This window comes from Typopeltis vanoorti, chromosome 3 (genome assembly GCF_054136105.1).
Source record: "Typopeltis vanoorti isolate ZY-2024b chromosome 3, IOZ_Tvanoo_1.0, whole genome shotgun sequence".
Taxonomy (NCBI): domain Eukaryota; kingdom Metazoa; phylum Arthropoda; class Arachnida; order Uropygi; family Thelyphonidae; genus Typopeltis; species Typopeltis vanoorti.
In genome coordinates this window covers 163866990-163882523 of record NC_143551.1, presented here as the reverse complement: position 1 = coordinate 163882523, position 15534 = coordinate 163866990, and the positions used below count along the sequence as shown (strand labels likewise).

At 35.3% G+C, this 15534-nt stretch overlaps 1 protein-coding gene across 3 annotated transcripts in view; it reads right to left on the bottom strand.

Moving 5' to 3' along the window:
• mRF1 (mitochondrial translation release factor 1) overlaps positions 1-15534 on the bottom strand; it is a 159453-nt gene that overhangs the window by 57546 nt on the left and 86373 nt on the right. For all 3 annotated transcript variants that reach the window (XM_090416175.1, XM_090416176.1, XM_090416177.1), the window contains exon 4: positions 8340-8503. In XM_090416175.1, coding sequence (XP_090272301.1) covers positions 8340-8503 — 164 coding nt within the window. The remainder of the gene's footprint in view (positions 1-8339; positions 8504-15534) is intronic.

The following is a 15534-nucleotide window of genomic DNA, read 5'->3' as shown; positions in this document are numbered from 1 at the left end:
TGTTGGAAGTAGAGGAAATAAGAGATCTGGGGGTGATAGTGGATAAGGATCTAAAATTTAGGGGACACATCGCCAAAATTGTGAAGACAACACAAAGACTTCTGGGAATGATGCGGAGAACACTGACGTGTAGAAGTAGGGAGATTCTTGTTCCGTTGTATAAGGCTTTGATTAGGCCACACATGGACTATTGTGCCCAGATTTGGTCACCGGGTTTTCAGAAGGATGAAGAGATGTTGGAAATGGTCCAAAGGCGACTGACTAAGGTAGTTTCTGGCCTCTGGAATGTCGAGTATGAGGAAAGATTGAAAAGATGTAATTTGCTGAGTCTAGTGGAGAGAAGGAAGAGGGGAGATATGATAGAGACCTACAAGTTGGTAAGGGGTTGTTATAGGATCCATGGTGGAGAAGTTCTACAGAGAATTGTGGGAGATCGGGGGAGAACCAGGGGTCATCCCTGGAAACTGTATAAAGAGGGTGTGAGTAGGGGAGTGAGAGGCAGGTTTTTTTGCGCAGAGTTGTGAGTGATTGGAATGCCTTGCCTGAGAGTGTGGTGTCTGCAAGGAGTTTGAATGTGTTTAAGACACGGTATGATGAGATGTGTGTGAGATAAAAGGACCTCCTAGATGAGTCTTTGACTCCATGAGGTCTTGTTTAATAATGATAATGATCATAATAATAATGATACAATCAAAGAAATATTCAAAAAGAAAAAAGAAGCCTATCACAAATGGTTAAGCAGTAAAAGATTAGAAGATGAAATAGAATATAAAAGAATAAGAGCTATAGCTAAAAGAGAAGTCAGAAAAAGACATAGAGAATCATGGAACAAATTTGTTTCTAATTTAGAACATGATTTATATAAAATAAGACCCAATGTATATAAGATTTTGAAACACTTAAATGCAGATACCAAAGAAAACATAAAATTAAACACCGAATTGAAATTAGAAGAATTTCTAAATTACTACACAGAACTGTGGACAGACAAATATTTTAAAAAAGACAACTGGCAAACAATTAACGAAAATGAAATAACTAAAGAAGAATTAGAAATCAGCCTGAAAGAAACAAGAAACAGAAAATCACCTGGAGAAGATAAGCTAAGTTCAGAACTATATAAATACGCAGTAACAAGATTCAAAGAAAGACTCTTATTATTTTTAAATAAAATTTACTCAACTGGTATTCCCCCAATAGAATGGAAGAAAGCAATTGTGATTCCTATCTTTAAAAAAGGTAATAGAGATGACCCTAAAAACTATAGAGGTATCAGTATACTAAATTCCTGTTATTTAGAAACACATATTGCATTTATTGACTTTGAAAAAGCATTTGACAAAGTTAAAAGAAACATATTATTTAACATATTAAAAGAAAGACAAATACCAAATAATATCCTAAAAGCTATCACGAGTATATATGAAAATAATCAAATACAAATAAGATTAAATCACGAGCTATCATATACGAGAGAGATAAACCAAGGGGTCCAATAGGGATGTCCCCTCTCAGCAACTCTTTTTAATATCTACTTAAATGAAATAATAATAAAATGGAATAAAAATTTACATCAAGGAATTAAACTTTCTCCTACAGTAAACTTAAACACTCTCCTCTTTGCCGATGACCAAATAATAATTACAAATTCTGAAGATAACTTACAGAAAGCTATTTTAGATCGAAATGAGATATCCAAAGATTATGGTATGATAATATCAACAGAAAAATCAAAAACTATGGCCTTTAAAGGACAAGATCCAGCAAGAACTAAAATAGTAATAGATAACAAGATCTTAGAACAGGACAGAGAGTGAGAGACACGAGGTGAGCAAGTAGGTGAAAGGAAAGAAGGTAGGACGTGGGGATGATCTCCGACTAGAAAGGGAAAGCTCGGGTCCAAGTGAAACCCGAACCATGACATTTCCCCTTGAAGGATCCAGAAATCCCAGACAAGCACCTCAGTTCTCATGGATTCACGCATACTAAAGGCAAAATTTCGGTGCACGTGAATCCATGAGACGGGAAGGAAAAGAATCTGCAGAAAGGGAAAGTGAACAAGGATCCAACCAGGATGCACACATGACTCGCACATGGTGATTCAGTGAAACAGTGAGCAACCAAAAACGGTAAGGCAATTTTGTCCTTTCTAAAGTTAAGTGAGAGCGCCAAAGGAAAACACGTTAAGCAGTGTTGCTAAAAGGAAAACTGAAACTAATTTATTTGTTGGAGTAACTTTAGGAACATTGGACTGGTAGTCCGAAGAGCCATGTCAAGTGATTCTTGCTTAATCTAGTATGTAAATGTTACCTGCTCTTTTCCCTGAGATTTTGTCTAGATAAATTTGTATTAATTGTCCAAGTGCATGCCTTTCTTAGGGAATGATAAATGTGTTAATTTGTGAGATTTTCATGTGATATTGTTTGAAAGTGATTTAATCTAATTAAGATAACAGAAGAATTGATTATTTCATGTTAATGTATTTTTATTAGTATAAAATAAAACTTTATGTTTTGTCATTTGAAATCCTGGTATTGAATTTGTGTTTGAGACCGACATTTGCCACTCATTAAACTACGAACCATGATAAAGGGAAAAAAAAAGATATAAAAAATAAGAAAGAGAAGGGGCCCCGACTGCAACATTTTACAAGAGCCCCGAACATATCTAAGGTATAATAACTCTAACTGGCGCAGGATAAATACAAATTTGTTAGGGTTTGTTACCCAGGGAAAACCTTACAATCCCTGACCACAAAGAAAGTAGTTATTAGACAGATTCAGAATTAAGTAATATTAACACCCCAAAGTACAATCTAACAAAAGTAAACTTCATTTAATCTATTTCAAATTAAACTTTTTTTATTGCAGTAATTTTTATTAACCCTGTTTTTTCCCCCCTCTTCTCTCTCTTTTTTTATTTCATTCCTCTTTTTTTGTTGTCTCCTCTTCTCTTTTTGTTTATTTTTTTCTGATAGAGCGTGAAGTGGTGCATGATGAATGGATGTGAGCCACATGCAGCTCAAGAGCCAAGTTGTGGCCAGCCGTTATAGAATGTGCGCAAGTTGCTAAAACATGACCTTCCCTTAGTAAACTCATGCTGTTCATTGTAAAGTAGAGATTCTCTGTCAACCCATTTCTGAATGTGAGCCCTAACCAACTTTTCCAAAATCTTCACCATCACTCCTGAGATACTGATTGGTCAATAGTTAGATACATCGGTCTTTGCACATTCTATCCACTCTTGTGGAATCTTCCCTGTTCTGAGACTTAAATTATATAGGCTAGTCAAAGGAAGGGAATTCAATTACAATAACTAGAATATTATACAGAGTAATAGATGCAGATTGTACACAAGAACACATGGCCTGTTCTTGTGTACAATCTGTATTCCCACATTTCTGTGGTTTTCTTCTATGTGTAGAAGTACTAGCTGTTGAGCTGCATCTTGGACTATGTCTCAAAACTAGGAAAAACAGCAGTACAAATAGGTAAAAAATTAGAGTACTCTGCTACACATGCATTTAACAGCTGAAGGTAGAATGGTGATAGGCTACATACAACTTCCTTAGCTGGCACAGTAATAAAAAACAGAATACAAATCTTTCCCTGTGGGAGTTTTGTATTCTGTTTTTTATTACTGTTTTTAGGTAGAGGTAATGACAGGAGTTTGTATAATTTCTCATAAGTCAAAGAGACAAATGGAAGTCTGTTGTGTCATATTGAACTTCCCAATATATTTTGTCAAATCTTTTTAGGGCAAGCGTCCAGTGGTGGAAGTGGTGTCAGCAATGGATCTATGTTGGTGGACTTGATGAGAAATTTACTTCTTTTCATCCTTATTATACTTAAGTATATATAGATGAAAACCATCTTTATCAAATGTCTATTATATACCACAAGAGGTAAATATGATACAAGTACTACAAGAAATGTTTTCATTATTACTAACTGCCTATTGATAATATTCTACCAAATTGGTCTGTTATCTGTCACAAGTCCAATAGCATTACATCACTTGCAAACACAGCTTAATTCTGAGCATGTTCCTATCAAAGAGACAAATATGAAGTAGCATCAGTTATATTTATTAAACTTATCTTTTTTTTTTGTTCATTTATTTATTACTACCAATAGTTCGATGTTCTTAATGATTACAATGTAATCATTGGCTGTATAAATTTAATTTCATGTAGCGGAATTGTCATTAAAACTAGATAAAATATTGACCAATATTCATCACTGTATTTGAATTTTTTATGTTTTACACAGGTTTAAGTTCTTTTCTCGAAAGATGATATACCATTTCAGTCACCATTGCCACCACTATTTTTCCTTTGTACCAGTTAATTGATTCTTAACCATTATCATTATGGACACAGTCAGTACAAATCACTTGAGATGCAGCACGAAAATAACAGCTTTAACGCCACAACCGGCCATGACTTCTATAGACATCCAGCTAAATCTGGATACAATTCTGTAACATTGAATAACATGGATAAGAAGTGCAATTTGATCTCACTATTTCATCCACCTCGCTGGTAGGGAGGTTAATGAACAATAACAGAACCACTGGCTTGGGTGATGTGCCAGTGCCTGTACATATGTTACTAGCATTGTAAAGGGGTGGCATCTTTCATGTATTGATGAGTGAGAAGCTCTACATAGTATTACATATTTTTTAATACACACACACACACATACACATATACAGGGTGACCATAATTAAAGAGGTGTTCAAGTCATCTAGCAAAAAATGTATTGGTCAAAATTCAACCAAACTTGCACTCTGGAACATGGGATTTTTAATTACAGAAGATAACAAAATTACAGAAGTACAAAATTCTGCTATGAGGGGACATTTGGCACTATAAGGGCATGATATTTGAATAATCTCACTGTTTCTACTGATGAGTTGGTGGACCAAAACGGATTTGTCATTCTGATAAGACTGAAGTGCTATGGAACTCACCTTACCAGAAAGTGCACTGCTAGTCAAGCTTTACTCTCAAGAACACAGTAACGCTAATGCCACACTACGAGAATTCTGGCATTCGAAGGATAGGAGAAAAGGTCAATGACAATAATAATCTTAGAAAAATGATGTTACAATTTGACAATAGTGGATCTTTAGTGTGAGGCCAGGACAAGGGTGCAAACAAGCTGACGAAGTTGCAACTGCTATTGTGGAACACGGAATAAATCATACACAAGGTTCAACAGTTCTCAGGCAATATTACAACAACTGGACATACCATACTCAACTGTGTGAAAAATCCTGTGTCAAATGCTGAGGATCCCCCCCCCCCCCTTACAAGATCTCCCAAACTCAAACTTTGCTTCATGGTGATGCATAAACTCAACTGCAATTTGCCCTGACATTCTTAACTTGAATGGAGGGGAATGATTCATGGCCATGGAAGATCATCATGTGGAGTGATGAGACACATTTTTATCTGAACAGTAGTGTTAACTCACACAATTGCCATTTGGGCTGCGAATAATCCTCATTTGTTCCATCAGACCCTTTTACTCACTGAAAGTCACAATGGTGTGGTTTCACTGCATTATTTATTATCTGTCCATACTTTTTCAGAGAACTTTGCCTGACAGGAATAGCAACTTGTACTGACTCTCCTGTTAGGTATCAAGAGATGCTGCACAACTTTGTTGTTCCACAACTGCAGCAATGAAGATTACTCAGCTCTACCATATTCATGAAGGATGGAGCACCACCTCACACTGGATTGTCAGTACAGTGTGAACACAGAGTGATTAGTCATGCATTTCCCACAGAATGGCCATCTTGTTCGCCCGATCTCAACCCCTGTGACTTTTGGTTCAGGGGCTATCTGAAACACTAATAATGGACATGTTCCTGATTTTGCAAATGTAAGGCAAATCAATGCAAATCGGTTGCATTGCTTTGTAGAAAATGTCACTCACAGAATGCAGTTCTTAAAACATCTGAAAGGAAGATATATTGAACCACATCTTTAAGTTATACGAACACAAAAATTTATTTATTGTCTCTCTTCTAGTCATTACTCTTTAATAAATCCTAAATGTCCTCTGGGCAGAATTTTGTACTATTTTTTATCTTCTGTAAAAATTCCATGTTCCAGAGTGTGCCTACACCAAGTCTGGTTGAATTTCGTTCAATACTTTTTTTGCTGCAGGGATATGAACAACTCCTCTTTAATTATGGCCACCCTGTGTGTTTGTATGTGTGTATATGCTGTATGCCCACAGTTCATAGAACCGAGGCTGGCAGATTGCCAAGAATAGTCAATTCATGCTGAAGGGGAGAAAGAAATAAAGAATATATGAACTGGTCACCAACACATGAGATCATGTGCTTTATACATAAAACTTTCCAACTGTTATACATGCAGAATAGTTACCACTTTAAAAACTACAATGTTCATAAAAGAAAAGTTAATTTTCTGATGTGTAATAATAAACAACTCATCCCACAAAACAGATTGATTACCCAATTATTGTAATGGATTCTCCTTATTCTGACATGCATAGAAGTGTCGAAGGATCTCGCATTTGTGGACATACAAGGCAAAAAGCTGGCTAAGTGAATTGTGCCTCAAGGATGCTCTTTTCATGAAAGAATAAAGTTGCAAACTTGGATATCTTGTAATGTTGCAAACGCATCATCTAGATGATATCAAGCAGGGAAGAATTATTGGAAAGCTTCAAGAAGGTTGCAGAATTACTGATATTGCCACAGACTTTGAAATCTCACAAAGCATTGTATCCAGGCTTTGGGGAGTGTTTCAAATCAATGAAATGTGTTCCAAATGTTTGCTAAGAGGTCATCTTTGCTCTAGCATGGAGCATGAAGACAGATTTTTTGGTTATAACAGCAAAACATAAATCATTGCACCATGGCAGGTCAGCGTGCAAGTTGGTGTCATTTAAGCACAGGCACAAGGATATCTCGACAAATTATGGCAAGACATCAGCAACAAGTAGATCTATATGCCTGCAGTCTGTCAAGTAGAATGCCTGCATTCTATCAAGTAGTTTGTTTTATACGGCTGTCTGAAGCAAAAGTGTTGTCTGTATCCTTTGAAATGGATAAAATTTAGTATCGTGCAGTTATAAAATTCTTCGTAAAAGAAGGTTTAATGGCAAAAGAAATTCATTCATTCAAAGTTCATAAAAGTTTATGGGCACTCTTCTCCTTCGTTTTCAACAATTAAGAAATAGGCTGCCGAGTTTGAACATGGCCATACCAGCCTTGAAGATGATCCACATGAAGGACGTCCAAAAAGTGTAACACCACCAGAAATCATTGATCAAGTGCACGATACGGTATTGGATGACTGGCGAGTCAAAGTGCGTGAAATTGCTGAGACTATAGGCATTTCAAAAGAACATGTAGGATATATTTTGCATGAAGAATTGCAAATGAAAAAGCTTTGCACAAGATGGGTGCTGCACTTGTTCACAGCAGATAAAAAATGCACTCACATGAAAATCTCCGAACAGTGCTTGGAGCATTTTAACAAGAATAAAACTGATTTTGTGCATCGATTTATTACTATGGATGATACTTGGATTCACCATTACACACTAGAATCCAAACAGCAGACAGAAGCCAGTTGTTCAGTGCCAAAGAAGACAAAGTCGGTTCCATCAGCAGGAAAGGTCATGGCATTGGTAATTTGGGATGCCAAAGGCATTTTGTTTATTAGTTATCTTAAAAAGGGTAAAACAATAACTGGGAAATATTATTCAATCTTTTAACCAGACTAGACAAAAAAATTTGTGAGAAAAGAATCATCTTTCATCAGGACAATACACCTGCCTAAAAAGGTGTTTTGGCAATGGGAAAATTAAGGGATCTGCACTATGAATTGTTGGAACATCCACCCTATTTCCCAGATTTGGCTCCCTTTGACTTCTATCTCTTCCCAAAACTGAAACCTCTTCCTTGCTGATTTTCTTTGAATCAAGAAGTGATTGCAGCTGTAGAGGGGATTTTGCAGATCTTACTGAGAACCATAACAGGGACGGGATAATGGCACTGGAGCATTGCTGGAATAAATGTATTAGTGCTAAGGGAGATTATGTTGAAAAATAAAAATAACTTTGAAATTATAAATTTTTTTTCCATTGTTAGGCCGAGAACTTTTCAGACCACAGTCGTAATTAAGAGATAACTACAATAAAAAGTTAACATTAAATTTTTCCATTAAAATGATTTCGAACACATTTTCAAAAATGAATTTTTATATCCCCTATTCTTTGAAATTATGTATATATTTTAAGTCTTTTTGAATTCCTATATACAAATTATAGTATATCATAACATTTTACTTCTGATGGCTGTGGAAGAACTGCAACAGTCATTGTGCTTGTATGTATCCTCCCTGATTTTTCTGTTTTAGGAATCCTTTGAACTCTATGTACCCCTCCTTCATATTTCAGATGGCGGTATGCTTGTACTCCACTGATACTAATAGCAGCATTTCGTAATCCATCTAATAAAGAATAAATACATTCAAGATGCTGTACAAAAATAATGTGGAAAAAGACAAGAATTTTAGACTTGTGGTAAAAGGTCACATATATAATTTAATATATGATAATTGGATATGAACAAGGATCTGAAAGTTGTCCAATAAATAGGTTGGGATAGTGAGACGTGGCTCTCAGAGACAGATATACCAAGTGTAAAAGGTACATTTTTTATGAAGAATAGACAAAATGGGAGAAGAGGGGAGAAAATGTGCTGCTAATGATATTGGATGATTTCAGTCTGATAGGATAGTAAGATATGACTGCAATACTAACAATTTTCTGTGTAGGCTATGAGGCTGAAGCTGTCCAGTACAACATGAATTGTAACAATATCAAATACATGGTGGAGTGATTGTTACAGACCTAGTGGATCAGTTACTGGTGATGACAAAATACATTGGCAAATCAACCTGATGGATACCAAACAAGTAATCCTTTAATTATCTGAACAACTGGATAGTAGTGAAATCTCATGTGAAGAATGAAACCAAATTTATTGAACTGTTGCAAGATAACTTCATCAAGCAGAATGTGATAGAAAGATCGAGTTAGATCTGATTATGGTGTCAGAGGGGTATTTGGACTTGAATGGTTTGCCTCTGGCAGGCGCAGTGATCACACTGTACTGACCTGCGAAGTGGCTAAGTATATGGATGTTCCATTCTGAAAATGGTCACACGCTGAACTACAAAGCAGGAAGTTAGGACCAACTGAGTGTATACCATGTTCTGTCCCATGGCATCAATTTCAAAATGAGGAGATTGGCAGTTTATGAGATACATTTAAAAATGTATAAATAATGCAATATTGGAATGCAATATCATTCCACTCCTATCCCAAGAATGAAAATATGTGAAATCTTATTAGCAAGAAATTCTTAAGAAAAAAATAACATAGAAGGAACTGTGTGCATTAGGATATCTCCTGAAGGGCTCGCTTTAGTGAGTATGAAAGCTGGACCATGCCTTCTTTCATGTAATATACATCTGTTACATTAGCTGTAGACCGATCCCTACTCTTCTTTCTTTCTCCTTTGCTTCGAATCTTTCCTTTACTTTTCCTCATCTTTTGCAGTGGGAGTCTGCCTTCTCTCCAAGGTATTTGCCTTGCCTAGTAGGCTAAACAAAAACAGAAGAATGTAACGGCAAACCACTTCTGTATATATTTTACCAAGAAAATCTTATGAACAGAGGCTTAAATTGTTGTGATATAGTGCTGGAAGATGGGAAACACAGGTTCGAAGGCACTGAAATGGCTACTGGGGAAGAGCAGAGAGGAACTTCCAATGAAGTTAACAGGAATGAAGCTGGATCAAAGCCTTCAGGAAGTTCAACTTCTGATAGTTAATCTAAGAAGAAGAAGATGCCTCTGCCATACTAATTTACATAAAATAGAAACATGGAATGTAGGAAACATGTATCAAAGTTTTTTCACTTTGTTATACTATAAAATTAAAGATGCCAAGAAATTATATTCTTAGTTTCATCCTTTATCCAAGTGTAAGCAAACAAAGTTTGCACGTGAAGTAACTTCACAACTGGGCTACTTGTATACAGAGGTATTAGTATACTTGTATACTAATAACTTCACATCAATTGCCTTAGTATCACATAATGCAAATCACATATCTTAATGGACAATATAATGCTATGCTTTATGGCATGGGTGTTCAACTCATCAATTGCGAAGCGATTTTTGGTCGATCTCTTGTGTATTCCTCCTTACTTACAAATTTAATTAAAACTGAAAACATAATATTCTATTTATCATTATTTTGTCTTATTTTTAATTCGCTTTAAGTGTATTGCTATTGTTTATTTATTTTTCATTAAAATTGTCAAATCAGTAATTTTCTTATAAGTCTGGGTAAATGAATTAATTTGGATCAGCGAAAGTCAAACAGCAAGCCGAGTGAATATGATTATAAGCAAAGTGTAAAAACTCGATTGTAGCTTAAATATTCCAAAGGACATTCACATTGATTTTTTACTTAGGTTAAGTCGCATGTGAATATTGTAAAAAAATAAACTTTGTTTGTCTCGGTATAGTTTGTATTAGATGTTTTTGTAAATAACTCTTTTGAAGCTAACTGTATACACTGCTTTAATAAGAATATGTTAAGAGTGTTAAAAACAAAGGCAATGTTTTTGTCGCCGAAGCTGTACATGCCGGCATTAGAAAGATTGTTATTGAAACTTGTATGTATGAGAAAGGCTTGCAAGTGTAAACATCTCTGAAGTCAATCAGAAAGAGTTCAAACAACTTTCCGATGGCCGGCAACTTACAATCAAAAGAAAGCAGAGGAGAACAAAAGGCGTGCCGAACTTGAAACTTAAGATGACTCATACCAATTCTTTGGGGATTGCCAAACTTCATGCGAGGTCTCAGAGGAGACCTAATAAAAAGGGACTGAAGCAAGCAGAAGGGATCCCAGTTCCAGAATTGCTGTTAGAGAAAACACCACCCAGTCCAGAGTCGCCGTCAGAGAGACTGCCCGGATCCACATTGCTTGAGAAAGGAGTTTCCCACTTCCAGAAAGAAGCTTCTCAGTTCAAGATGTCACTAGAGAGAGACTACTTCTAGGCCACAGACAAGGTTTCAAATTGCCAAAAGGAAGAGTTCCAATTTCCAGAGAAAAGTTTCCAGGCCAGGTTAATGTCAGACATTCACCAGTGTGTTGCGTTTTCATTACAATTTGATGAATCAAACGACTTCACTGATATTGCTCAGTTAATGGTATTTATTCGCATGGTATTTCAAGATTATTCAAGTAAAGAAGAGCTTTTGAAAATTATACCATTATTGGGAAGGACTAGGGGAGAAGACATTTTTTCGGCATTTGATAAATTTGTGAAACAACACAAACTTCCGCTTTTTAAACTTGTGTCTATTACTACTGATGGTGCTCCTGGAATGATAGGTAATAAATCAGGCTTCATTTCATTATGTGAAAACGATGACAAATATCCAGATATTTTAACGTGCTACTGTATTATTCACCAACAAGTACTGTGTAGTAAAAGATTAAACACAAAAGATGTTTTGGATATTACATTTAAAATTGTAAATTATGTTCAAGAAAAAGCATTGCAACGGCGGTAATTTAAATTACAGGCAGATGATGATAGGGAACTTCTGTTGTACAATAATGTTCGCTGGTTCAGCAGAAGTCAATTTTTAGAAAGATTTCTTGTATTAATTAACGATATAAACAATTTTCTTGATGAAAAAGGAGGTATTTATCCACAATTGAGTGATAAAATATGGTTGTTACACTTATCATTTTTAGTAGATTTCTGTACGAAATTAAGCAATTTAAATTTAGAGTTAAAAGGTAGAGATAAAAATTTAATTTACATGTTAAGTTCAATGAAAACTTTCCAACAATACTTACTTTTATTAAAAAAAAATATAAATGACAGCAAATTTAGACATCTCCCATATTTATTAAAATTTTTTGAACAAAATCAAGAAATGCTTCGCTATGATTTAAAATAATTTATTCGTGAAATAGAATTAGTTGAGGAAGAAATAAATTCAAGATTTCAAGATTTTAATAAAATTGAAATGATAGTATGTTTTATCAATAATCCATTTCAAGAAAACTTGAACATCACAGAAATTTCAAATAAAATTAGTGGGCTATTTGATATAAACCAAGCTGAAGTAGAACTTGAGATAATAAACATTCAGAATAGTTTACATTTAAAATCAATAAACAATGAAGTCATTTGGAAGTATGCACATGAAAAATTCCCAATATTAACTGATATTGCATGAAAAATTCTGTCGTGTTTCGGATCGTCATAGTTGTCAGAATCCGCTTTTTCAAATATGACCGTCATAAAAAATCAATTAAGAAATCAAATTTCAAATGATCATTTGGATGATTGTCTGCGATTGGCCACTTCTTCATATCAACTTGACTATGAAAATATTGTGTGGTCCAAACAATGCCAAATTTCACATTAACTTTCTTTTTTTTTTAATCAACCAGTATTTCCTGTAACTTGTGAGTTTGTAATCAATCTGTTGTTTTTTCTAACTTTGGTTTTCCAAAATAGAGAAATAAACATTTTATTCCAATATATTTTTTTGTTGTTATTGTATTAAAATATTTGTTTTATTAAAATAATTAAAAGTGATAAATAAATTTTTATTTCAAAAAAATCTTAAAAGGAAGAGATTAATGTAAATGGTGAAATCATCATTGTTCTCCTGGTTGACAATATTCAGCATCTTCAAAATCTTCTGGAATTAGTGAATGATGAGAGTGAAAAAATGGGATTAAGAATAAATATTACCAAAACTAAATTCATGGTCATAAGCAAGAAACCAATTCTTAATTCAGCACTTTCTTTAAATTGGAAACAAATAGAAAGAGTGACAAAATTTAAATATCTCAGATGTTAGTTAAATGAAGAATGCAATCCAGAAATGGAAATAAAAGTTGAACTGCAATTGCAAGAAAAAATTTTATCCTGATGAAATCAACACTGTGTAACTGCAATTTAAATTTAAAGCTTAGAGTACACATGGTTAAATGCTATGTATGGTCTGTACTGCTGTATAGTGCAGAAACTTGGACCTTGAAGACAACATCAATAAAAAAAACTTGAAGCCTTTGAGATGTGATTATACAGACAAATGTTAAAAATCCGACGGACAGCAAACACGTCCACTCAAGAAGTACTGGAACAAATGGGGAAATCATGTGAACTTTTAGATACCATAAAAAGAGGAAAAAATGCATATCTTGATCACCTACTTTGTAATAAAAAATATAAGATACTTCAATTGATTATAAAAAGGGAAGATAAATGGAAGAAGAGGACAAGGAAAATGAAGAAAATCTTAGCTGGCAGACATTAGACAGTAGACTGGCATGAGCTCTGATGGACTGTTCAGAGTGGTTGAGGATTGCTCAAAATGCCAAGGTGGTCGCCGACGTCCAATAGGAGATGCCATGGCAGTCAAAGAAGATCTAGATAAGAAGCTGAAGTTCAAGGGTCATATAGCAAAGATTACAAATTCAACTCACAGGATAACTGCAATGCTGAAACAAACTTTTTGGACATATATAGATAAGGAAGTAATTTTGTCTCTTTACAAGCCCTTGATAAGACCTCACTTGGACTATTGTGAGCAGGTCTAGTCTCCCAGCTTCCATGGTGATTCTGATACAGTGAAGGGGCAGATGCAAAAGAGAGTGTTAAAAATAATATCAGAATTGTGAAATACTGATTATGAAAACAGACTGAGAATTTGTAGACTGAAGACACTAGCAAACAGGAGAAAAAGGGATGATATGATTGAGACTTAACTTCTGAAAGGTTCATACAGTTCAGGTGATAGAATTTTTCATTTTAAGGAGGATGGGGATAAGACAAGAGGGTATCCTTGGAAACTGAGAATGAATGCCATCAAGAAAGGGGCAAGATCTAGATTTTTCTTTCAGTGTGATTGGAATGGATTGCCATTGGATGTTGTGCATGCTAGGAGTGTGAAATGAATTCAAGAACAAGTATGACAGTTGGTGCATGTAGTATGTGGCCTCCCTCAATGAGTCCCTGATAATAATAAGAATAAAAGGATAGCTTACTGACCAATATCAAAAAAAGGGGTATAATGGAGTGTGAGTCAGCAAGATGGATACTTCATGTTCTCTTAAGGTGTTCTCCTAAGGTGAATAGTAGTGTACCACAAGTATCCATTGTTATTCATTCTTTACACTAATGAAGCTGGGAAGGATTTAACATGCGACATACAGCTGTTTGCTGAAGATGCAGAGAAACACAGGATAATCAGGAATGTCACTGACATGCAGTACTTGTAGAATGATCTGAATTGTGGGCATGTCAAAATAGCTATCAGTTCAATGCTAGTAAACCTAGTTCACGCTCAGGTATTCACCGTGTGTAATGGTGGAAGGTGTTCTCTTCAGATTTTCCAATTAATGCAAGGTATTCATCATGACTGTTATTTCATAAACTCTCTTACTTATAAAAAAATAAATAATATGCTCTGAGTGACCTCAAACCCTATTCACAGTTTTGATGACGATAGCTCTCTGCTCATCTGATAGACCTTGCAATACTCAAACATCTCAAATTTCAAGTCATTTTAACAAGTTCTCCACACACTGATCCTCACACCATCTTCAATGGATAACAACAACATAGTCACCTTTGATGCTCCCAAAACAATTTTGCCGGTTTTACTGTAAAAAAACAGCTCAGTTCTTTTCCACTTACTTTTGATGATACACAATAGTCAAGACCAGATCTCTCTCTTCTTGGACTGACTCTTACCCCCCTAGTCTTCCTAGCAAAATCACATCATTTCTATAGACTCTTCAGCTTCCAATAAACTAGGCATACTTTTTTTGCTTAAGGCAGGACAGCAGGGTTTTTCCCCCCAGTTTATCTGGGGTTTTTCATCCCGCAAGCAGGCCCCATGAACACACAGATCTACAGCCATCAATACTTAACACCCCCATGAGGGGCTCAACTCACCCCAATAGAGATGGGGGAGAAAAGGGAGGAAACTCCATATGAATAAATAAATAAATAAACTTCTCTTGTGTACAGTTGCTGATTCTAAAAAATCTTAATCTACCTAACCTTTGAATGCTTCTCTTACATCTGAGAATGCACATAAGACTTTTCTAAAAATTCTTGATGCAGCCTAGAAGGGAGTAGCTGGATTTATCAATGACCCCTCTCTTACAGACTCTCTTCAGCTACTGTCTCATAGATGATCAGTTTCCACATTGTGCCTCTACTATGATATTTTCACTGTTCAAGCAGCACTAGCATCCATTATTCTTCCAATTTCTGCTAAACCTACAAAAACACAAGCATCAGCTACCCAATATACTTTTACAGCTGAACTGCAGACTCACCAAACCTATTACTCCTAGTCATCTTTTATTCCATCTACCACAGTTCTGTGGAACAGCCTTTCCCATAAAATACTTCAAGGAGTAAAG